The sequence below is a fragment of the Coregonus clupeaformis genome, chromosome 1 (genome assembly GCF_020615455.1).
Source record: "Coregonus clupeaformis isolate EN_2021a chromosome 1, ASM2061545v1, whole genome shotgun sequence".
Lineage (NCBI taxonomy): Eukaryota > Metazoa > Chordata > Actinopteri > Salmoniformes > Salmonidae > Coregonus > Coregonus clupeaformis.
Window position 1 is genome coordinate 24643467 of NC_059192.1, and position 25189 is coordinate 24668655.

A 25189-nucleotide genomic window follows, 5' to 3' on the forward strand; every position below is an offset into this window, starting at 1 on the left:
TGTATTCACAGTTTTCATAGTTTCCACATTTTGTTGTCTTGAATGTTGCCTTAAATGTAAAAAATACATTTAATTAGGATTTCATTTCAATGATCTTAAACCTACTCCACACCAAGTGGAGTGGAAAACAATTCTAATTTACATATATATATATATATATATATATATATATATATATATATATATATATATATATATATATATATATATATATATATATATATAACTATATAATTCCAATGATCTACACAACCTCCACTCTCTCAAAATTAATCTTTGTCCTCTCTCTCCTCTTGGTCCCAGACCTCCCTGGTCCACCTGCTGAAGACGGTCCGCTTGCTGCGGCTGTTGAGGCTGCTCCAGAAGCTGGACCGTTACTCCCAGTACAGTGCCATGGTGCTCACCCTGCTCATGTCCATGTTCGCCCTGCTGGCCCACTGGATGGCCTGCATCTGGTACATCATCGGACGCAAGGAGATGGAGAACAACGACCCAGACACCTGGGACATAGGTGAGTCTGGCTGAGTGAGGAAGGTGAGGGCCGGGTGGGTGAGAGGGTGAGAGGGGTGACACAAACAAATACTCGGGCCTGGGGTGTAAAGATATTCACGTGTGTACATGCACGCAATGCGCACCCACACACGCGTGGTATATTGATCATACTCATCGATAGAGGCACGAAATGTAAGTCTCCAACCCTGTATGTGTGTGTGCGTGTAGGCATGTGTAAGTGTGTGTCCACGTGTGTGTTCAAGTGTGTGTCAAAGGGGCGCAACACTGGGCCTCATTTATCCCTGAAGGACACAACCTCATTCTACCCGCTCCTTTAAGTCCATGCCAGCTTCCTGACTCTTGGTGTGCCCTGGCAGGGGTGGCAACCAGCGAGTGCCTTGCCAATGCCCCCATCACTCTAAGTCTTTGATGACAGACCACCTGAATAGTGACATATGCAGTCTACCGCAACAGAAGAGTTTCACGCTCGCTCTCTAACGATACAAACAGCATTTCTTTTACAGTATTAGAGTAGAAGTGTCTTCTATTGCACATCCAGAACATCGTTCTTAAAGGCATAATCCACCCCCAGAAATAAAAATCATGAAACTCCTGTCAATTTGTTGGAAGCCTATGTTCTATCAGTGGTTTAAATAAAAATGCTCCCCATGATTTAACTTCTAAGTGGTCCGTCTGTGAAATCAGGAAATTGTGTAGGAAAGCGTCATACTAAATGGTTCTCGTCACTGGAGATAGGGAATAACACACTATATCACATTTCATAACGCTTTTAAAACAATGACCTGCACTCCAGATCGACAAATCAGCCAATAGATGGTGTGGGCATACTTGTCTAGAACACATCCATCCGTCTATATCGTCATGACAAAGTAGATATTTCGCTTAGATGTGCTCAATCTAAAAAGTGTACCAAATTATTCAACTCAGCTTCTCCTTCAAGTACAATCTCGCAATGCGCCCTGTGTCTTTGGGAAATGTGGGAAAGGACCATTGTTGCCATAGCGACGTACTCTGCACTCGCTCTGACAAGATGAACTCGGTGAGATACTCTTACATTTATAGTGCAGTTTGTTTAGGCGATTCTACAGCTCGCTAGCTACTTCACATGCTGATTTTGACTTTAGTATTATTGTGTGTAGCTACGTTTGCTAGCTAACTAGCTAGCCAGCCAGCCAGCCAAGAGAGAGAGCATTGCATTGTGGGTTTTGTAGTCGACTTGAGTTGCAATAGATTTCCCCCCAAAAAAAAGTGTATTATATCGACAAAATGAAACATTTGTTCACCAAAAATATTGTTTTCACATATTAGGGTTATTTAACACTGTTAATCATAGGAAATAGTGGTTTGCGGAGGATTATCCCTTTAAATTCCAATGCTGTCAATTATCTAGAAAAGTTTGTGTATATGTTAAGACTGAAGAGGGCCCTCTAAAAACAAATAAAACAACTGAATATTCTTTGAATGTGTATTTGTTTGCATTCTCCTTGGAAATAGTTTAATAGTAAGCCCTTAAGTAATCAATCAAATTTTAGTGATATAGTGCTGTTTCTACAAGTTATTTGGCACAAAGTCAGGTGAGAGATGCTCATGAAATCTATACTTTTTGGCCTGGTTTCATCTCTCTCTCCCCAGCCCAGCTTTGTTCCAGCACAACTTGTCTGAATTCTCAATGTTGATTCATTAAAAAAATATATACAAGTTATACAAGTAAGTGTGGCTTGGAGTTATGTGAACGCTGACCTTCTGACCTGGTCTCACCCCTACCCCCCCCTACCCCCCAGGTTGGCTCCATGAGCTGGGCAAGCGTCTAGAGACTCCATACGTCAACAGCACACTGGGCGGACCCTCAGTACGCAGCTCCTATATCGCTGCCCTCTACTTCACCCTCAGCAGCCTCACCAGCGTGGGCTTCGGCAACGTGTGTGCCAACACTGACGCTGAGAAGATCTTCTCCATCTGCACCATGCTCATAGGGGGTGAGTGCGGCACCCTGGATTGGCGCGGGCAAGCGGGCATGCCAGGTCCAGGCCCAAAGTTTGGACGCAGTTTGGCGTCTTTTCATTTGTAAGTCGAACAGTGGTTATGGGGATTAAACGTTTGTCTCTTGTTCCTCTGCTCTCCTCCCCTCCCCCATCTCCTCTCCTTTCCTCTCCTCTTCTCTTCTGTTCTCTCCTCTCCTCCACCCTCCAGCCTTGATGCATGCGGTGGTGTTTGGTAACGTGACGGCCATCATCCAGCGGATGTACTCCCGGCGCTCCCTCTACCACACGCGCATGAAGGACTTGAAGGACTTCATCAGGGTTCACCGTCTACCCCAGCAGCTTAAACAGCGAATGCTGGAGTACTTCCAGACCACCTGGTCCGTGAACAATGGCATCGATGCCAACGAGGTAAGGCCATACGACTATAATACAACAACAGAACGATGCATAAAACACACTGATCCATTTCAGCTTTACGCTATCTTATCTTATTTTGTATTTGTATTTATTATGAATCCCATTAGCTGCTGCCAAGGCAGCAGCTACTCTTCCTGGGGTCCAGCAAAAATTAAGGCAGCAATATACAGTCATGGTCAAAAGCTTTGAGAATGACACAAATACTAATTTTCACAAAGTCTGCTGCCTCCGTTTTGATGATGGCAATTTGCATATACTCCAGAATGTCATGAAGAGTGATCAGATGAATTGCAATTAATTGCAAAGTCCCTCTTTGCCATGAAAAGGAACATAATCCCAAAAAAACATTTCCACTGCATTTCAGCCCTGCCACAAAAGGACCAGCTTCCATCATGTCAGTGATTCTCTCGTTAACACAGGTGAGAGTGTTGACGAGGACAAGGCTGGAGATCACTCTGTCATGCTGATTGAGTTAGAATAACAGACTGGAAGTTTTAAAAGGAGGGTGGTGCTTGAAATCATTGTTCTTCCTCTGTTAACCATGGTTACCATTGTCATCATTGCTTTGCACAAAAAGGGCTTCACAGGCAAGGATATTGCTGCTAGTAACATTGCACCTAAATCAACCATTTATCGGATCATCAAGAATTTCAAGGAGAGAGGTTCAATTGTTGTGAAGAAGGCGTCAGGGCGCCCAAGAAAGTCCAGCAAGCGCCAGGACCGTCTCCTAAATTTGATTCAGCTGCGGGATCGGGGCACCACCAGTGCAGAGCTTGCTCAGGAATGGCAGCAGGCAGGTGTGAGTGCATCTGCACGCACAGTGAGGCGAATACTTTTGGAGGATGGCCTGGTGTCATGAAGGGCAGCAAAGAATCCACTTCTCTCCAGGAAAAACATCAGGGACAGACTGATATTCTGCAAAAGGTACAGGGATTGGACTGCTGAGGACTGGGGTAAAGTCATTTTCTCGGATGAATCCCCTTTCCGATTGTTTGGGGCATCCGGAAAAAAGCTTGTCTGGAGAAGACAAGGTGAGCGCTACCATCAGTCCTGTGTCATGCCAACAGTAAAGCATCCTGAGACCATTCATGTGTGGGGTTGCTTCTCAGCCAAGGGAGTGGGCTCACTCCCAATTTTGCCTAAGAACACAGCCATAAATAAAGAATGGTACCAACACATCCTCCGAGAGGAACTTCTCCCAACCATCCAAGAACAGTTTGGTGACGAACAATGCCTTTTCCAGCATGATGGAGCACCTTGCCATAAGGCAAAAGTGATAACTAAATGGCTTGGGGAACAAAACATCGAAATGTTGGGTCCATGGCCAGAAAACTCCCAATACTTTAATCCCATTGAGAACTTGTGGTCGATCCTCAAGAGGCGGGTGGACAAACAAAAACCCACAAATTCTGACAAACTCCAAGCATTGATTATGCAAGAATGGGCTGCCATCATTCAGGATGTGGCCCAGAAGTTAATTGACAGCATGCCAGGGCGGATTGCAGAGGTCTTGAAAAAGAAGGGTCAACACTGCAAATATTGACTCTTTGCATAAACTTAATGTAATTGTCAATAAAAGCCTTTGACACTTATGGAATGCTTGTAATTATACTTCAGTATACCATAGTAACATCTGACAAAAATATATCATAACACTGAAGCAGTGAACTTTGTGAAGACCAATACTTGTGTAATTCTCAAAACTTTTGACCACGACTGTACATTATAAAATACATTTTACAACATTAATTGTGTGCCCTCCCGTCCCTACTCTACTACAACACACTATATGGTAGCCGTACTGACAAGTTGACAAGGCCCTTTTTACATTGGTCAAGTGCTCTCTCTCTCTCTTTCCCTCTGCTTTCCCTCTCTCTCTCTCCCTCACTCCCCCTTCTCTCTCCTTCTCTCTCTCTCTCGTCCTCTTTCTCTCCGTTCCAGCTCTTGCACGACTTCCCAGACGAGCTGCGGGCCGACATCGCCATGCACCTGAACAAGGACATCCTGCAGCTGCCTGTGTTCGAGGGGGCCAGCCGCGGCTGTCTGCGTTCGCTCTCCCTCCACATTAAGACCTCGTTCTGCGCCCCTGGCGAGTACCTGATCCGGCAGGGCGACGCGCTCCACGCTAACTACTTTGTCTGCTCGGGTTCCCTGGAGGTGCTCAAGGACAGCATGGTGCTGGCCATCCTAGGTTAGTATAGGGGTCAAAGGTCATTGTCATCTGTAAAGGTCATCTGTGGGATTGAAGAGAGAGCTCCGGGGTGAAGTTCCCCTTAGGTACAGATCTAGGATCAGCTTCCCCTCCCCCAATTCAAACCTTAACCGTTAGTGGGGAAAATGCTAAACTGACCCAAGATCAGTGTCTAGGGGCAACTTCACCCTACTCTGAAGAGAGACCAGTGGAGATGGGATATGATAAACATTTGATTGGCTTGATTGGACTTTCACCACATTGCTTATACCAGAGTTTCCTTAACCTCTCCTCGAGTACCCAGATCCACTCATTTGATCTATTCTTCTATAAGCACAGCTGATTTGACTGGTCAACTGCTCATCAAGCCCTTTATTAGTTGAATAAGGTGTGCTAGTAGTGGATTTGTTCAAAAAAGTAGAACTGGCTGGGGGTACTAGAGGAGATTTCCATAAGTACCTATGGGGTAGAGGCTAGGGGGTTTTCTGGACAGGGCCAATGATTCCTCAGCAGCACCAACACCGTACTGTATGTTGCTGACTGGTTGGTTACAGGGAAGGGGGATCTGATTGGCTCCGACCTGCCGGGGACGGATCACGTTATCAAGACTAATGCGGACGTGAAGGCGCTGACCTACTGCGACCTGCAGTACATCAGTATGCGGGCTCTAAGGGAGGTGCTGGAGTTCTACCCGGAGTACGCCAGCCTGTTTACCGCAGATATCCTCCACAACCTCACATACAACCTGAGAGAGGGCAGCGAGGCAGAGGTGAGACACACAAACACACCTCCACTGCAACCTCTACTAAAACTCTAAAAACATTTGAATGAAAAAAGTTGATGCTATGCTCCTTTAAATCCCTTTTACAACATTTTTAGAGGTGAATAAAGCAAACCATAACATAGGCTGTTTTTACACTAAAATGCCTCTGTTATTGTCACTCTCCTTGACATTCCATCTGCACAATTGACCAATCCTCTCTTGACCAATCAAACTCTAGCCGACAGTGATTTTATTGTCATGGCAATTCTATTTGTCAGTGCTACTTTCACGCATATCCTTGTCCCTAGATGCTAATCTAACATCGGATTTGTGGTTTTCACCCCTAATGGATAAGGCTGGGGAGAGAAGCTGATCCTAGATCTGTGCCTAAGGGCATGTTCTACAGTGATCATTACCCCAGAACAAGTGAAAGTTGCTTAATTCACACAAAGCAATTTTCTATTTATTTAGTGTGTGATTACTTTGGATTATTGTCTTACCACAGTAAACAGAGGAAAGGCTGGTATTACTTTACTTGAAGGATACCTACAGAAGGACTTCATAACACATTCATAACCCATACATACCACCTTCATATGCTGTTTATAAGAATTTCATAAATGCTTTATATTTTTGGTATGTCTTGCGGTTGTTGACATAAGTATTTACTAAATGTGCATGTACTACATAAATGCAGTATGTATGAGTTATGAATGTGGTATGTAGTCCTTATGGTGGCATCAGCTCACAGACTCCCCTCAATCTCTTCCAAACAATAGAATGGAGTGGAGTTTTGTAAACCCCTTGTGGTTTGACAACAGAGCGAATCAAATGACAGATGTGAAGAAATAGCTACTAGCTAAACTTTAATCAGTCAATGGCGTTTAATGTTTACAAAGTCAATAAATCTTTCAGATTATTTGAGCATTTTTTTCGTCACGTTGCTTGCATTTCATCTAATTTCCTTTCATGTCTTCGGAAACGGGATTTGAGGCTCTGTCGCAGCCGGCCGCGACAGGGTGACCCATTGGGGCGGCGTACAATTGGCCAAGCGCCGTCCAGGGTAGGGGAGGGTTTGGCCGGCAGGGATGTCCTTGTCCCATCGCGCACTAGCGACTCCTGTGGCGGGCAGGGCGCAGTTCACGCTGACTCAGTCGCCAGGAGTACGGTGTTTCCTCCGGCACATTGGTGCGGCTGGCTTCCGGGCACTGTGTCAAGAAGCAGTGCGGCTAGGTTGGGTTGTGCACGATGGGACAAGACTGTAACCACCAATTGGATACCACGAAATTGGGGAGAAAAAGGGGGAAAAATACAAAAAAATTATATATATAACAAAAAAAAGTAATTTGGAAACGAGATTTGAGTGACGTTGATATTACATTTGTTCAAGCGTTCGGTTTGGATTCAAGTTTATTCTTTATGTGTTTTCAGAGGGGGAGCGATTTGACCGTGACGCACAAGAAGAAATGAAATGAAGGCATTTGGTTGAAATGAAATTATATTTGTTTCTCATTCATTTGGTGGCCTTGCACTGTCTGTCTCCAACACTGTGCGTTGAATTGCAGGCCCGCAAAGGGGTTTGTAATCAGGTTTTGGGTCTGAGCAATGCTCTAGTTCCCTCTCACCATCTGCTCGAAGTGGGCTCTGGCGTGAGGCCAGGGGTGCAGGCTCCAACCTTGCACAGACTGATGGAGAACTCAGTGCTGAAAATCTGGGTAACACTTTAGCCAAGGGTATAATGCTTATTATAATGTCCTTTATAATGCCTTAAAATAGTACTACACTGACTATGAGAGTCCATAATGTACTCAGAAGCGGTTATAAAACACTATTTTATAGATCCTTAACTTCCACACTGTTAGCCAGGCCCCTCTCCACTGTCCACACACACAAACAGTCACAGACAATAGCCCCTATCACTTTCTCATAGCACACTTTTTTTGGCATGCGCAGACACACACACATCACAGCCTACAGAGAGTCACCACAATCTCTTTTGAGTTAAGAGATAACAATATTTTATTGAACTCTCTCTAAATCTATTTGCTATGTGGGCCACTGGCAGGACTTGAAATGCATTAGTTTCCCATTAATTGATAGTAATGACATTCCCATTAGCGTCAGGGAGGCTGTCTCCCTTTGGAAAACTTTTCCCCCAGTGTGAAAGATGAGCCCTTTTTTTTCTAGTGATAGCTCCCCTATATTATATACAGTGCCTTCGGAAAGTATTCAGACCCCGTTGACTTTTTCCACATTTTGTTATGTTACAGTCTTATTGGGAAAGAATGACACCTGAGGAGATGGCTGCCATTTTACGGGCTCTTAACCAATTGTGCTATTGTGTGTGTTTTTTCACGTTATTTGTAACTTATTTTGTACATAATGTTTCTGCCACCGTCTCGTATGACCGAAAATAGATTCTGGATATCAGGACAATGATTACTCACCTCGTACTGGACGAAGATTATTATTATAATTTTATTTTTTCAACGTACAATCATTGGATAACAAAATAGACAAACTACGATCACGGATATCCTACCAACGGGACATTAAAAACTGTAATATCTTATGTTTCACCGAATCGTGGTTGAACGACGACATGGATAACATACAGCTGGCGGGATATACGCAGCATCGGCAAGATAGAACAGCTGCCTCCGGTAAGACAAGGGGTGGCGGCATGTGTATATTTGTAAACAACAGCTGGTGCACGAAATCTAATATTAAGGAAGTCTCTAGGTTTTGCTCACCTGAGGTAGAGTATCTCATGATAAGCTGTAGACCACACAATTTACCAAGAGAGTTTTCATCTATAGTTTTCGTAGCTGTCTATTTACCACAACAAACCGATGCTGGCACTATGACCACACTCAATGAGCTGTATGGCCATAAGCAAACAGGAAAACGCTCATCCAGAGGTGGCGCTCCTAGTGGCCGGGGACTTTAATGGAGGGAAACTTAAATCCTTTTTAACTCATTTCTACCAGCATATTAAATGTGCAACTAGAGGGAAAAAAACTGTAGATCACCTTTACTCCCACACACAGAGACGCGTACAAAGCTCTCCCTTGCCCTCCATTTGGCAAATCTGACCATAACTCTATCCTCCTGATTCCTGCTTACAATAAAAAACTAAAGCAGGAAGCACCAGTGACTCGGTCAATAAAGAAGTGGTCAGATAACGCAGATGCTAAGCTACAAGACTGTTTTGCTAGCACAGACTGGAATATGTTCCAGGATTCTTGCGATGGCATTGAGGAGTACACCACATCAGTCACTGGCTTCATCAAAAAGTGCATCGATGACGTCGTCCCCACAGTGACCGTACGTACATACCCCAACCAGAAGCCATGGATTACAGGCAATATCCACACTGAGCTAAAGGGTAGAGCTGCCGCTTTCAAGGAGTGGGACTCTAACCCGGACGCTTATAAGAAATCCCGCTATGCCCTCTGACGAACCATCAAACAGGCAAAGCGTCAATACAGGACTAAGATTGAATCGTACTACACCGGCTCCGACGCTCGTCGGATGTGGCAGGGCTTGCAAACTATTACAGACTACAAAGGGAAGCACAGCCTGCTGCCCAGTGACACAAGCCTACCAGAAGAGGAAAATTACTTATATGCTCGCTTCGAGGCAAGCAACACTGAAGCGTGCATGAGAGCATCAGCTGTTCCGGACGACTGTGTGATCATGCTCTCCGTAGCCGATGTGAGTAAGACCTTTAAACAGGTCAACATTCACAAGGCCGCAGGGCCAGACGGATTACAAGGATATGTACTCCGAGCATGTGCTGACCAACTGGCAAGTGTCTTCACTGACATTTTCAACCTGTCCCTGACTGAGTCTGTAGTACCAACATGTTTCAAGCAGACCACCATAGTCCCTGTGCCCAAGAACACTAATGTAACCTGCCTAAATGACTACCGACCCGTAGCACTGACATCTGTAGCCATGAAGTCCTTTGAAAGGCTGGTCATGGCTCACATCAATACCATTATCCCAGAAACCATAGACCCACTCCAATTTGCATACTGCCCCAACAGATCCACAGGTGATGCAATCTCTACTGCACTCCACACTGCCCTTTCCCACCTGGACAAAATTAACACCTACGTGAGAATGCTATTCATTGACTACAGCTCAGCGTTCAACACCAGAGTGCCCTCAAAGCTCATCACTAAGCTAAGGACCCTGGGACTAAACACCTCCCTCTGGAACTGGATCCTGGACTTCCTGATGGGCCACTCCCAGGTGGTAAGGGTAGGTAACAACACATCTGCCATGCTGATCCTCAACACTGGGGCCCCTCAGGGTTGTGTGCTCAGTCCCCTCCTGTACTCCCTGTTCACCCACGACTGCATGGCCAGGCACGACTCCAACACCATCATTAAGTTTGCCGATGACACAACAGTGGTAGGCCTGATCACCGACAACAATGAGACAGCCTATAGGGAGGATGTCAGAGACCTGGCCGTGTGGTGCCAGGATAACAACCTCTCCCTCAACGTGATCAAGACAAAGGAGATGATTGTGTACTACAGGAAAAAGAGGACCGAGCACGCCCCCATTCTCATCGACGGGGCTGTAGTGGAGCAGGTTGAGAGCTTCAAGTTCCTTGGTTTCCACATCACCAACAAACTATCATGGTCCAAACACACCAAGACAGTCGTGAAGAGGGCACGACAAAGCCTATTCCCCCTCAGGAGACTGAAAAGATTTGGCATGGGTCCTCAGATCCTCAAAAAGTTATACAGCTGCACCATCGAGAGCATCCTGACTGGTTGCATCACTGCCTGGTATGGCAACTGCTCGGCCTTCGACCGCAAGGCACTACAGAGGGTAGTGCGTACGGCCCAGTACATCACTGGGGCCAAGCTTCCTGCCATCCAGGACCTCTATACCAGGCGGTGTCAAAGACTCCAGCCACCCTAGTCATAGACTGTTCTCTCTGCTACCGCACGGCAAGCGGTACCGGAGTGCCAAGTCTATGCCCCCCCCACCCCCCACCCCCTCTTTTACGCTGCTGCTACTCTCTGTTTATTATCTATGCATAGTCACTCTACCTACATGTACATACTACCTCAATTACCTCAACTAACCTGTGCCCCCGCACATTGACTCTGTACCGGTACCCCCTGTATAAAGTCTCGCTACTGTTATTTTACTGCTGCTCTTTAATTATTTTTATTTTATCTATTTTTTACTTAACACTTATTTTTCTTTAAACTGCATTGTTGGTTAAGGGCTTGTAAGTAAGCATTTCACAGTAAGGTTTACACATGTTGTTGTCACGCCCTGGCTCTGGGGACTCTTGTATGTTGAGCCAGGGTGTGAGTTTCTATGTTGTGTTCTAGTTTGGTATTTCTATGTTGGCCAGGGTGGTACCCAATCAGAGACGGCTGTAGCTCGTTGTCTCTGATTGGGAGCCATACTTAGGTAGCCATTTGGCATTGTTTTGGTGTGGGATCTTGTTCCGTTTGGTTTGTGTAACCGTAGGACTTCACGTTTCGTATCGTTTGTTGTTTTGTACATTCAATAAATATTATGTACGCATATCACGCTGCGCCTTGGCCCGCTTCTTCTCAGGACGATCGTGACAGAAGATACCACCTCGACTGGGTCAAGCAGCGTGAGGAGGAGAGAGGCTGGACTTGGGAGCAGAGGAGCGAGAGTCTGGCGAGAGCCATGGAGGCCTGGCCCACGGGGAGGAGAGACGCCCAGAATATTTTTAGGGGGGGGCTCACGCCGTGGACGACGGGGCAGCAGGAGGTCGGGATAGAGTGGTTCAGCGGGTTGGCAAGGGAGGCCGCCAGGTTACGGGAGTCACTGGTCACCAGGGGGAAGGAGAATGTAGAGGCACGGCGAGAGGTACTGGGGTGTGTTGCCAGTCCGGTCCGGCCTGTTCCTGATCCCCGCGTAGGGCCAGTGGTGTGTGTCCCCAGTACGGTCCGGCCCGTTCCTGATCCCCGCGTAGGGCCGGTGGTGTGTGTCCCCAGTACGGTCCGGCCTGTTCCTGCCCCTCGCACCAAGCCTATGGTGCGCGTCGCCAGGCCGGCCCGGCCCGTGCCTGTTCCACCGGTGCCTGGTCCGGCACCGGTCAGCTGCTCCACTCCGGAGCTAGAGCAATCTGCTCCACCAGTGTTCAGTCCAGCTCCGGCCAGCAGGGCCAGACCGGACCAGGGGCACTTTGGGGGGTTAGAGAGGGAGTGGGGGTCATGCCCGGAGCCGGATCCGCCGCCGAGGCGGAGTGCCCACCCGGCCCCTCCCCTGTTGTGTTTGGTTGGCGCGGTCGGAGTCCGCGCCTTTGTGGGGGGGTACTGTCACGCCCTGGCTCTGGGGACTCTTGTATGTTGAGCCAGGGTGTGAGTTTCTATGTTGTGTTCTAGTTTGGTATTTCTATGTTGGCCAGGGTGGTTCCCAATCAGAGACGGCTGTAGCTCGTTGTCTCTGATTGGGAGCCATACTTAGGTAGCCGTTTGGCATTGTTTTGGTGTGGTATCTTGTTCCGTTTGGTTTGTGTAACCGTAGGACTTCACGTTTCGTATCGTTTGTTGTTTTGTACATTCAATAAATATTATGTACGCATATCACGCTTTGGCCCGCTTCTTCTCAGGACGATCGTGACAGTTGTATTCGGCGCATGTGACAAATGTATTACATTTTTATTCTAAAATTGATTATTTTTTTATATCCTCATCGATCTACACACAATACCCCATAATGACAAAGCAAAAACAGGTTTTCAGAAATCTTTGCAAATGTATTAAAATTAAAAAACTGAAATATCAAATGTACATAAGTATTCAGACCGTTTGCTATGAGACTCGAAATTGAGCTCAGGTACATCCTGTTTCCGTCGATCATCCTTGAGATGTTTCTACAACTTGATTGGAGTCCACCTGTGGTAAATTAAATTGATTGGACATGATTTGGAAAGGAACACACCTGTCTATATCAGGTCCCACTATTGACAGTGCATGTCAGAGCAAAACCCAAGCCATGAGGTCGAAGGAATTGTCTGTAGAGCTCTGAGACAGGATTGTGTCGAGGCAAAGATCTGGGGAAGGGTACCAAAAAATGTCTGCAGCATTGAATTTCCCCAAGAACACAGTGGCCTCCATCATTCTTAAATGGAAGAAGTTTGGAACCACCAAGACTCTTCCTAGAGCTGGCCGCCCGACCAAACTGAGCAATCGGGGGAGAAGGGCCTTGGTCAGGGAGGTGACCAAGAACCCAATGGTCACTCTGACAGAGCTCCAGAGTTCCTCTGTGGAGATGGGAGAACCTTCCAGAAGGACAACCATCTCTGCAGCACTCCACCAATCAGGCCTTTATGGTAGAGTGGCCAGACGGAAGCCACTCCTCAGTAAAAGGCACATGACAGCCCACTTGGAGTTTGCCAAAAGGCACCTAAAGACTCTCAGACCATGAGAAACAAGATTCTCTGGTCTGATGAAACCAAGATTGAACTCTTTGGACTGAATGCCAAGCGTCACTTCTGGAGGAAACCTGGCACCATCCCTACGGTGAAGCATGGTGGTGGCAGCATCATACTGTGGGGATGTTTTTCAGCGGCAGGATGGAGGCAAAGATGGACAGAGCAAAGTACAGAGAGATCCTTGATGAAAACCTGCTCCAGAGCGCTCAAGACCTCAGACTGGGGCGAAGGTTCACCTTCCAACAGGACAACGACCCTAAGCACACAGCCAAGACAACGCAGGAGTGGCTTCGGGACAAGTCTCTGAATGTCCTTGAGTGGCTTAGCCAGAGCCTGAACTTGAACCTGATCGAACATCTCTGGAGAGACCTGAAAATAGCTGTGCAGCAACGCTCCCCATCCAACCTGACAGAGCTTGAGAGGATCTGCAGAGAAGAATGGGAGAAACTCCCCAAATACACGTGTGCCAAGCTTGTAGTGTCATACCCAAGAAGACTTGAGGCTGTAATTGCTGCCAAAGGTGCTTCAACAAAGTACTGTCTAAAGGGTCTAATACGTATGTAAATGTTATATTTCAGTTTTTTATTTTTTATAAATTAGCTAAAATTTAAAGAATCCTGTTTTTGCTTTGTCATTATGGGGTATTGTGTGTAGATTGATGAGGGACAAAACACTTTAATCAATTTTAGAATAAGGCTGTAACCTACAAAAATGTGGGAAAAGTCAAGGGGTCTGAATACTTTCCGAAGGCACTGTACATTGTTCAATATTGTTACCAAAAGACTCAATGTTGTCACTGAACAAAATCAAAGAAAAGAAGCCAGTTTAATCAAAATGGGGATATTTAATTTCTTTTTATTGACGGTAAGGGAGTTACTCACAACGGTGCTTCAAAGATGGATATGCCATTTACTGTATTTTCTCTAAGGAGGCTTAGCTTACTGTCACTATCCTGAGCTCCCGTTGCTGTGTGTTATGATCAAAGAGAAAGCAAGGCTAATGCTGGTATATATTGTACATACAAGAAACCATATTGTCAGAAAGAAAACATGTATTCAGAATATGTGAAGATAGTCTTCAACACAGTTAAAGTTTCACGGTGTAAAGTGTCATAGTTGCAGCCTCTAATTGCGATACATTGCTGGCAATTTCCATCTATGGCAGCAGAGAGAAGAACTCTCTCTGGAATCCAGCCGCCATCCAATGCAGGACCAATTATCAGATTCAGTCTGCGTGGCAAAGATGCCATCCCTCGCACATTTAGATAATGACCAAAGAAAGAACATGGGTGCTTAGGAAACAGGTTTTTGTGATTTTATATGACATAATATATCCTCGAAAGGAGGATTCAGAAAAGTGGACTACCTGAATGCATAAAGGATGTATTAAAGTGCGTGTGTGCAAATCGCTAAAAATGTCGTTCTATGAAGAAAAAAAATGGTCTTCCTTATTTACAATCGTTCCTGTTGTATTACTCTTTTCACAGGGCCTGACAAGGTTCTCAAGGTCGCCCAGGCTTCCACACGTGAGTGCCGTCCTTGCAGCTTCAATAATATTCCTTCCATGTAGTCTAACTGACCATTATTTTCCCCATTCCACTAGACAAAGTTTCCCACATGCCATTGTCACTTGCCATTTCAAATGCACCCTTAGTAGTTTACCCCACTATCTGTGTAAGATGGGTTTCTGCCATGACTTGATGATTGTAATATAATTGCATTTGTGGGCAGAATTGTAATGCACGTTTTCTGAAGTGTGTTTGGATTTGGCCAAAAAAATTCTGGGTCATATTGCTATAACTTCTCCGTAGGGGTCCCATTATGCCCTAATGAATAAGACCCAGGACTTCCCCTAAAGGTTGGAACTCATTTGGAGCAGAGAAAACGGTTCACTCCCTGGAGTCAGATCGCTAACTGGGTCAATATCTCTGTTAATAATAAGCCTTATGAGCTAATGTAGTTTTTGGCTAATGTTTTTTTGACACCTCGCTTGCCCATCTGAATTATATTTCAGTGTCAGTGCATGTTTTGTTTCCAAAGAAAGATTTGGCAACAGCATTCATCAACCTCTCAATTTCTCCTATCCACCCTTAGCTTGATAAAAATACATATGAATTCAATATAAAGAACTTGAATCATATCATATAATCCCCAGCTTCCAATTCATTTACTCAATCCCACTCATCCCTCTCTGCAACTCTTCCCTATGTAAATGAGAAAGTGTTCTCAGCATGTTCATTAGGTGCAAAACGAAAGAAAATGGACTAAAACAGCGAAGGGACTTCCTAGACTTATCCAATAAGAAACACTCTTGTTGTCCCCCCTTCGCTGTTTTAAAGCATTTTCCATTTTGTATCCTAATGAACGCGACCCTGCTAAACTAAGGGTGAAATAAATACGAGAAATTCATACTTTTTTCTGCCACCCAGAACCCCCGAGGTTCCACAGAGCACAAGCTCCCATCCATCATTGAGACAAAAGGAGATCTCCACGACGATTCAGATGAGTACTACCACCTATCACCAGCGTCCCGCACCCGCCGCGCAAACCTCCTCCTGCCCAGCCTGAGCAGCCCGGTGCGGCGCACCTCCCTGGGCAACCTGCTGGGTGACGAGCTGAGGCAGTTCAATGCCCTGCGCCGCTGCCATTCGCCCAACCTGAGCCGGGGAGGCCTACCCCGGGGCCACAGCCTGTCTTCCCCACAGCCGCTGCCGAAAAAGGAGCACAGTGTCCCAGTGGCAGCCCCTGCCAGTCCCCCTACCTCAGGGGAGTTGGGGACAGGGAGTCAGGGACGCAAGCCCTCCAAGCTGCTGATTCCCACTGTCAGCTGTTTTGCACTGCCGGACCTCAGTCCAAGGTAAACCACACACAGAAGCCCAAGTTTTGTTGGACTTTCACTTTATCTCTGTCCCAATATCCAAACTTGTGCACTAGGTAATATTAAGTGGTGTACAGCATTGGCAAAGTGTATTAAGTAGTGTAATGACACAGTGTAATGATATGGGATTGCATTTACAAACTTCTCCAATAGCATTTAATGCTAATTTAATCGCATATCTCACCAAATCTCAAAGTACTTTAGTAAAGCAATAAGATTATCTCACCTTATACAAACCCTACCATGCACCATCCATCCATCCATATCCATAATGTATCGGCTGGTGTCTAGTGAGCCCCACATGAAGGCAATACTGTAATGTGGCCCATAGGGCTCCGATGTCCTCCACCCAGACAGTTGCAGCTCTACTCAGGTTAATTCCGCATGGGCCGCTGCCAGTGGGGCTCCCATTGCGGCTCCTTGGGTCGTGTGGCGATGGATGATAATTTGATAATTGAAAGGGGCTCTACTGTTACTGTCCCCCCCTCCCCCCCCGTCTCTCCCTGCCAGGGTTGTCGACGGCATCGAGGACAATGGGCGCACGTTCCTCTTCAACATGGAACACAGTGGGCCCAAGGCCAGCACCACGGGACGTCCCAGCGAAGGTAACGCTAAACCGTCTTAAACCCCGCGTTGACCGCACCCTGACCGCACCCGCTGCGGGAGTCTCACCAGGGCGCCAGATGGCTTGAAGGTGAACGTGGGGTTCAAACCGGGGCAGACATCATGCTGTCCCATATGCAGAATATATATTAGAGAAATGAAATGACATCTCAGGGGTCTTCAGAGGATCTTTTGTTTCTTAAATTAAACATTCAGTTAATCCACACTGTAAAACAATATCTAGTTGTTTCAACTAATTATTATTAAGTAACTGGTTCCACAGCCATTTTTTTGTTTACTACATTTTTAGGTTCAAGTGTTACTGAACATAAAATTATTAGTTGGCCCAAACTTAGCTCCAACTTGCAAAAACTTAAGCGAAAATGTGCTTTTAACATACAATGTTTTCAACTTGCATTTTATTGTGTTACAAAGTGGAATTAAAATTGATTTAATTGTCATTTTTTGTCAACAATCTACACAAAATACTCTAATGTCAAAGTGAAAGATTATATTTTTTATAAATCAAAAATCCATAACTAAAATCTAGTTGTTGCATAAGTATTCAGCCCCTTTGTTTAGGCAAGCCTAAATTAGTTCAGGAGTAAAATGTGGCTTAACAAATCACATAATAAGTTACATGGACTCACTTTGTGTGAAATAATAGTGGTTGACATGATTCTTTAATGACTAACCCTTCCTCTGTACCCCATACATACAACATATGTAAGGTCTCTCAGTCAAGTATTGAATTTCAAGCACAGATTCAACTACAAAGACCAGGAAGCTTTTTGAAAGCATCATAAAGAAGGGCAGTGATTGGTAGATGGGTAACAATAACAAATCAGACATTGAATATCTATTTTAAGCATGGTCAAGTTAATAATTATGCTGTGGATTATATATGAAACCACCCAGACACAAAGACACAGTCATCCTTCTGAACTGAGCTGCAGGAATGAAACTGCTCAGGGATGTTAGCATTGGTGGTTTTAAAACAGCTACAGAGTTCAATGCCTGTGATGGTAGAAAACTAAGGATGGATCAACAACATTGTAGTCACTCCACAATAATGACCTAAATAACAGAGTGAAAAGAAGAATACAAATATACAGAATAAATAATATTCCAAAACGTGCATCTTGTATGCAACAAGGCACAAAATCCTAGAGGAAAACCTCCTTCAGTCTGCTTTACACCAGAGACTGGGAGAGGAATTCACCTTTCAGCAGGACAATAACCATACAACACAAGGCCAAATCCACACTGGAGTTGCTTACCAAGAAGACAGTGAATGTTCCTGAGTGGCCAAGTTACAGTTTTGACTTAAAGGTCCCGAACAGTCATTCTGATTCCCATGTAAAATAGCCTTTTGAGATACTAAAGCTAGCCAGTAACTAGCTAACACCAGACGTGGATGAAAGCAGAAACATATAAGTATCAATGCCATAGATGAAGTGTAAACTTTTAATTATATTCGCTAGCACACTCCAGTATTGTATTGTTGATCAATCAATCACACACAGCCAATCAACCAATCAATCACACCAAACAACCAATTAACCAATCACTATTCATTGTTTTATGAGCCTAAGAGGTATTTTACATTTTTACATTTACATTTTAGTCATTTAGCAGACGCTCTTATCCAGAGCGACTTACAGTTAGTGAGTGCATACATTATTTAATTTTTTTCATACTGGCCCCCCGTGGGAAACAAACCCACAACCCTGCCGGCCATTCCCTCCCCTACCCTGGACGACGCTGGGCCAATTGTGCGCCGCCCCTGGGTCTCCCGGTCACGGCCGGCTACGACAGAGCCTGGATTCGAACCAGGATCTCTAGTGGCACAGCTAGCACTGCGATGCAGTGCCTTAGACCATTTGTCTTCTTCTGTTTCTTCCTCCACAGATATGAGGCAGGTGAACGCCACTCTGCTCCTGGAGTCGGAGGAGGTTAGACAGAGTATCAGTCAGCTCAACCAGAAGGTACAGTACATTACAGTAGAGTAAGCCTCAGTGCAGCCTATCTGCTGAGTGAGAAAGATAACACTAGTCCTATGTTTCTTGTTGAGACTACTCCTATGTTTCTTGTTGAGACTACTACTACTTTCTTGCTGAGACTACTCCTATGTTTCTTGCTGAGCAGACACTTCTGTCTAAAAGCGCTTTCATAGTTTCCGTATTCTGTACAAGGCAGTATTGCCAAGTTCCATTGCTGAAGGGCATGGCAGGATTTGAACCCATAATTTTAGCACTTATTTGATTTGCATACGTCCATCTGCCTAGCTCCTCTACCAGACTTCTTAATAGTTTAACATATACATAATCTTATGCATGCCCTTATAAGGACCCTTACAAGTGTGCAACAACTCTACATATTCCCTTTATGTTTCATCATTCACTTACACTGCAGTTGGCCCCTTTAACATGAAGCCTTTTTAGACAGAAACCTGGAATGGGTATACCGACACAATATGTATAATAAGTGCATGAATATGCATGTGTACAATGTGTATAATTTACACATTGTACACAATAAAGTAAATGTTGAATCAAACACTAACAACAATTGATGATGCAATACTGCAATTAGTGAAAATATCTCAAGCAGTAGGAATTTGCATATTTGCACATTCAACACCACATCTTGGATTACATGTAAACCACTTGGTGATACTACAAAGAACGTCAGAAAGTACAATACATAGCTTTAACAGTTAACCTACTTGTGATTGAACAAACGTGTTTACTAGGCTCATAGATTCTCTCTGAAGAAAAGGTATTAACCCTTAATAAATGCATATTGATAAATGGATGGTGGCATCCACCACAATCTCTGGATTTCTATTCTATTCCAACTCTATTGTATTTTATTATATTCCTGTTCTATTCTATCAAATTCTATTCTACTCAAATCTACTTTATTCTGTTACATTCTATTCTATTTCTACCTTATGTAGCACAATGTTTTCTTCCATCCCTAATGTGGATGCAAATGTATGGCAGGTGGGGCTAGAGTAAACAGATGGTTCTAGGTAGGCCTTGTCTGAAGTGGGTATTAATTAATCAGCAGGGTGCTTCTGCATTGCAGAGAAAAACCTGCAAGCGCTGACTCAACAATACCAAAATACCTGATGATGACAACCCAACCCGCCCTAACATTCTCCTCAGATTCCTTCTATTCCTCCTCCTCCTCCTCCTCCTCCTCCCATGTTCCCTTCCACTTTCCTCCCTTTTTGCGTCGTTACAGTCTCTCCCTCCCTCTCTCGTGGGGTTTTTGGGACGCCTGTGAAAACGGGTCATTTCTTAGTCACAGAGAACAGTAGCTAGTCAGTGTTGGGTAGATGTACTTTGTGCAAGCTTTAGAGAAGTAAGAGTCACGCTGTGAGGCCTGGAAATTAGTTGCAAAGAAATGCTTGAGAGAACAAAAATCGTTGTTGTTTGGTTGGGCTATTTTGTAAGTGGTGGTAGTGTTATTAAAAGTGGCTACTGTGCCATGTTCATTTCAGACATATATATATTTACATTTGTAACTATTTAATATTGGGAGATATTCAGACTTGAGATCCTCACACTAAACTATGACTTTCGCGTAAATCATTCAGTGATGTCAATGGGAGACTTGCATGAATATTCAACTTTAACGTGCAGATCTAAAGTCTGAATACATTCATATGTTGTCACTCTCCCCTCCCCAATCTAACCCGAGTATATGTTATCTCTTCCTAGATGGGCAACTTGAACAAGGAAGTGTCTCAGCTGACCAAGGACCTCCATCACATGATGCACCTTCTTCAGGCCCAGGTGGCTGTGCACCACTACACAGCCTCCCTGTCCTCCTCCTACCCCTACGCCGTCCAAATGGTCTCCAACCCCAACCACACCGCCAGCACTGGCACAGCCTACAACCTGGCCCCCAGCAGCCTGCACCTCCATCAGGACCCTGGGAGCCTGGAGGGGGGACACACGGACACACTCCACCCTTGCTGGGGCTACAGTGGGGCTCCAGGTGGGAGCTGCCAGGCTAGGGCCACTGGGGGGGCACAGCCAGAGGGCCACTACCAGATCCAACCTCAGGCTTCCAGCCCAAGGCCCCCTAGCTTCTACCAATCCCATGTGACAGACTCGGCAGCTGTGCCAGGACCCTGCCAGGGCTCTGGTTGCACCACACCCCATCCCTGGACTGGCCCTTCCTTGCTTAGCATTAGCCCAACCTTACAGAGTGGTGGTAGCCCAGGCACAGCTCTCTCTGCTGGGCATGAGGACTTTGGTGACAGTCGCCCTGGCCTTGGCACTAGCCCAGTTAGCATTAGCCAGTCCCAACCCAGCTTGTGTCTGCAGCCGCCTAGCAGCGGTTTGTACAGCTGTCTGCTGTCTAGTGCTCCCACGTCTACTCACAGCCTCCTGGATGCCTCCCCCAGCACCTACCCGCACATCTACCTAGCCTCAGAACCCCTCCTACACCCGGCAAGGCCTACCCTGGGGGAACCTTCTGCAGTCCTGGGGCCCGACGGGGGTCCAAGCCACGACTTCCCCCAGCAATACACATCCACATCCAGCCTCCTGGACGAGGACCTGCACAGTCTGTCCGTCCACTCCAGCCCTGGAACTCCCCCCTCCTTCCCCAGGCCATCGTCCGTCTGCTCCCAAGACTCAGGGTCTCCTCCTAGGCAGGACAACTGCGCTCCTCCCCACATCCCCCTGGGAGACTCGGCAGCGGTGGGACACACCAGTCTGGAGTGCCTGCTGGGGAACGGGGGCTCCATGGAGAGCAGGGACAGCGAGAGCCCCGGGACCAGGTCCAGGAGATCCAGCCTGGGAGTTCAGACTCAGTGTACAGAGCAGTCCTGGTGCTTGGACCTGACGGACTAGTACCCTTTCCACACAAGGGTCTGCACTGGCACGATAGTGTGAAAAGAGTATGCTTGGCTCCACATTGGGCCCCAACAACTCAACCCCAACCACCATCATGGGGAACTAAAAACTGGACAGGGAACTGAACAATCTTTACAAAGACAAATCTGGATATGTTACACAGAGCATTATAGGTACTGTGGTACATTGTGCAACACTACGGACATGCACTTTTGAGTGTTTGACTCCTCTGGCGATTCTTAATGTGTGGCGTGTTTTCCCCTATTTATTTGGGATCACTTGTTAATCCACGTTCAAGCGATTTACAGCTTTACTATGCAAACGCATGCCATTTTGTGCGGTATCTTGGATTTGTTAAAGTGTGTCATTTTTAGATTGAGATCATTTTGAGTAGTTTTTCTCTTCGATTGAAAGATCAACCTAAAAATATGTATTATTGAAGCTGAAATCAAGTTCGAGGTTAGAAGTGATTGTGACATAGGTAGATGTTCTTGACTGAAACACCTCTATCAAATGTTAGCGTGGAACAGTGGTCATTAAGTCCTCTAAAAGGGGAATTAAGCAAATACAAAACATGAATATATAAATGTATAATTCAGTTAAATGAAACAAAGTTACACTTTGCTGAAGTGGCTACCTTTACAAAAGTCATCAAAGAATGCAACCAAAACGTATTAAAGTTTCAAGAAAATAGATTAAAAAATCCAGAAAGCAGTTAATGTTTTCTATTTGATGAACAGTCTATTTAAAAAAATGCTTTCTATTTTTTTTAATTAACAAGGTTGGAGGCTGCTTACCATAGCCATACTATGGCTGTGTTTACACAGCTACCTTAAGAACCTAAATCTGATTTTCGTTCTATATCTGATCTTTTTGTCCACACTCAGTTTTACATGTGAGCCATATCAGATTTGCCCATTCACACCAGAGATCTGTATATAACGCTCATGTCTCCGCCATAACAATGGGAGTCGTTGTCCCAAAGGTGGGAAGGCAGGCGACAACCTTAGGTCCAAAATAAGCCCATAGAAACACTTTGGGCTTATTTTGGACAGATTTTGACGAGAGTAAAACCTCTCGTTTTGCCTCTTCCTCTCTCTGCTCACACTGATGTAGCCTCTGAAGTAGCACACAGATGCAATGCTCATTTCCTGTCACTGTTCCTTTAAATTGTGGGGTGGTTGTCATGGTAACAGCAAATCATGGTAAAAAAGAGCAAAGAAATCTGATCTGAGCGTCCAGACAGAGATCACATATGGAGGATCAGGTTTGTATCAGGATTCAGATCCACATATAGAGGTGGTATAAATCAGATTCCATGTGGTATTTTGCTGTTTACACATTAGGGAAAATATCAGATAGGTATCAGATATGCAAATAATTGGCAAAAGATCTGAATTGGGCTGCCTGTGTAAACGCAGCCTAAGGTGTCCAATTATGAACATCATGAATACATCTCTATACTACACATAGGGGCATTTGCTTGTTGAACCAAAAGATTACCATTTACACATTAATTTGTCAAGCAGTGCTACAAGCATTAAGCTAGTGATAGTGTGCGTCCAAAATGGCACCCTATTCTCTATATAGTGTACTACTTTTGACCAGACCCCTATAGACCCTGGTCCAAAGCCGTACACTATATAGGGAATAGGGTGCCTTTTGGACGAAGCCATACACAACTGTGAATTAATGGGTGCCCTTAAGATATTCAGTCGAGATAAAGCCTCTCGATATTGCTTAACAACAAAAGGTTAATTTACCTTCACCTGCTCCACCACAGCAGGTTATTGAGCACAAGATGAGTTTCATAAGAATTTCGAAAATATAAAATGTCTACCTTCGAGTCAGCCATAGAGTATATCATTTGAATGATGTGTTCTGTATAGAGCTGTATGTCTCTGCACTCCAAACCAGACTAGGGCTCACCTGGAAAGAGGCATCTAACATAGCCCAAGACAGGAAGAAATGGAGAGACCTTGTGAAGGCCTTGGTGCAATGAGGCCTAAACATCTTCTGCACTCACACAGATATAATCCTTACAAGTAAGAATACAAGTTCAAGTATACTTTTAGGCTTCCTCACAGAGGAATTGGCTGTTATGACCTGTTACCTCCTTGCATGGTAAAAGTTGCTTATTCTTTTTCCTAAGGAAAAGGTATCCGACAATGTGTTAGCATTCTATTTGAGATACTGTAGATTGTATAGACGAATACTGTACTTGCATGACAGGTCGAGGCCGACTGATTCACACGCACGGTTGGATGTTTTGACTTACTATTACATACTGGGCATATACGTTTTCAGAATACAGAATATATCTATTAATTATTTTTGGTTGACGTGGTGTTTTTTTTTCAAGTTAAGGCATGTTTGTTTGAAGATAATTGTTTTGTGTATTATCAACCTCAATCAATCATTATTCACAACCAAATAACATCTTGAGATAATTTAAAAAGCCGTAAAAAATAAATTAATCCTAACACCTATTAAGGGCTAGATTCAAAAATGTATCAAGGAAAATCCGCATAATAGCGCGATTGTAATTGAAAGGTAATTTCTTTTTGCGCCAACATATGCAGTGTTTACCATGAATTCGCGAACGCAGAAACATTGCCTTTAAATTTCAATTGAACTATTGGGATGTAGCTCAGTTGGTAGAGCATGGCGTTTGCAACACCAGGGTTGTGGGTTCGATTCCCATGGGGGGCCAGTATGAAAAAAAAAAAATTATGCACTAACTGTAAGTTGCTCTGGATAAGAGCGTCTGCTAAATGACTAAAATGTAAATGTAAACTATAGTGCGGATCTTCCTCTATAAGGATTTAATCTAGGCCTAAGTGTGCAATTTGACACCCTTTTACAAAGCACACATACAGTATAGTAGGAATATTAAAATAAACCTGCAAAAAGCAGTGTACATCCCTTTTGAAAGTTTATACTATTCATTCCTAGCTAGGAAAACAGTTCCCTGGGTAAATATACTTAATATATTCTATAACTTCCAAACTATTTATGCCTGAGGGAGAAAAAACAATCTCACATCAACATTCAGAGTTTACCGTCATTTTGTTTGAGATGATTTCTCCTTGACTGACATAATAAAATATGCTGACAAATCCTACTGTGTATTTTTTACTCAACTTTCTCTAAACTAGGGGTGTCAAACTCAACTCCCAAGAGAGAGCGCATGTTCCCTTAATCCATTAAAAAACAATATTTCACAATCCATCTGTTTGTCATAGTGGCAGGCACATGCCTTTCAGTCAGAGGAGGCCATCCCCATTTCTCCCTACACCAGCCGCCACTGCTTTCTGTATGGCTCAAGGACAGCATGAGTGACACACAGCAGGGAGGGGCTGTCACCGAAGAACGCCACTAAATATCCAGTAATTAACAGCTCACAAAGTTTCACAGTCGTTCTAGTGGCTACATTACCACACATGAATGAGGAATTTAGGAGTTACCCAGAGTTCCCCGCTCTCGTCAGGGTGGCCAGCTCTTGTCAGGTCACAATAA

General features: G+C 44.8%; 1 protein-coding gene across 1 annotated transcript in view; it reads left to right on the forward strand.

Moving 5' to 3' along the window:
• Window positions 1-24313, forward strand: part of kcnh4b (potassium voltage-gated channel, subfamily H (eag-related), member 4b) — a 72558-nt gene extending 48245 nt beyond the window's left edge. The window contains exons 7-16 of the mRNA XM_041872148.1: window positions 304-511; window positions 2295-2489; window positions 2704-2903; window positions 4854-5103; window positions 5658-5872; window positions 14800-14838; window positions 15742-16169; window positions 16701-16795; window positions 18705-18781; window positions 20525-24313. Of these exons, the coding sequence (XP_041728082.1) occupies window positions 304-511; window positions 2295-2489; window positions 2704-2903; window positions 4854-5103; window positions 5658-5872; window positions 14800-14838; window positions 15742-16169; window positions 16701-16795; window positions 18705-18781; window positions 20525-21667 (2850 nt within the window). The 3' untranslated portion in view covers window positions 21668-24313. The remainder of the gene's footprint in view (window positions 1-303; window positions 512-2294; window positions 2490-2703; window positions 2904-4853; window positions 5104-5657; window positions 5873-14799; window positions 14839-15741; window positions 16170-16700; window positions 16796-18704; window positions 18782-20524) is intronic.
• The last annotated feature ends 876 nt before the right edge of the window (window positions 24314-25189 follow it).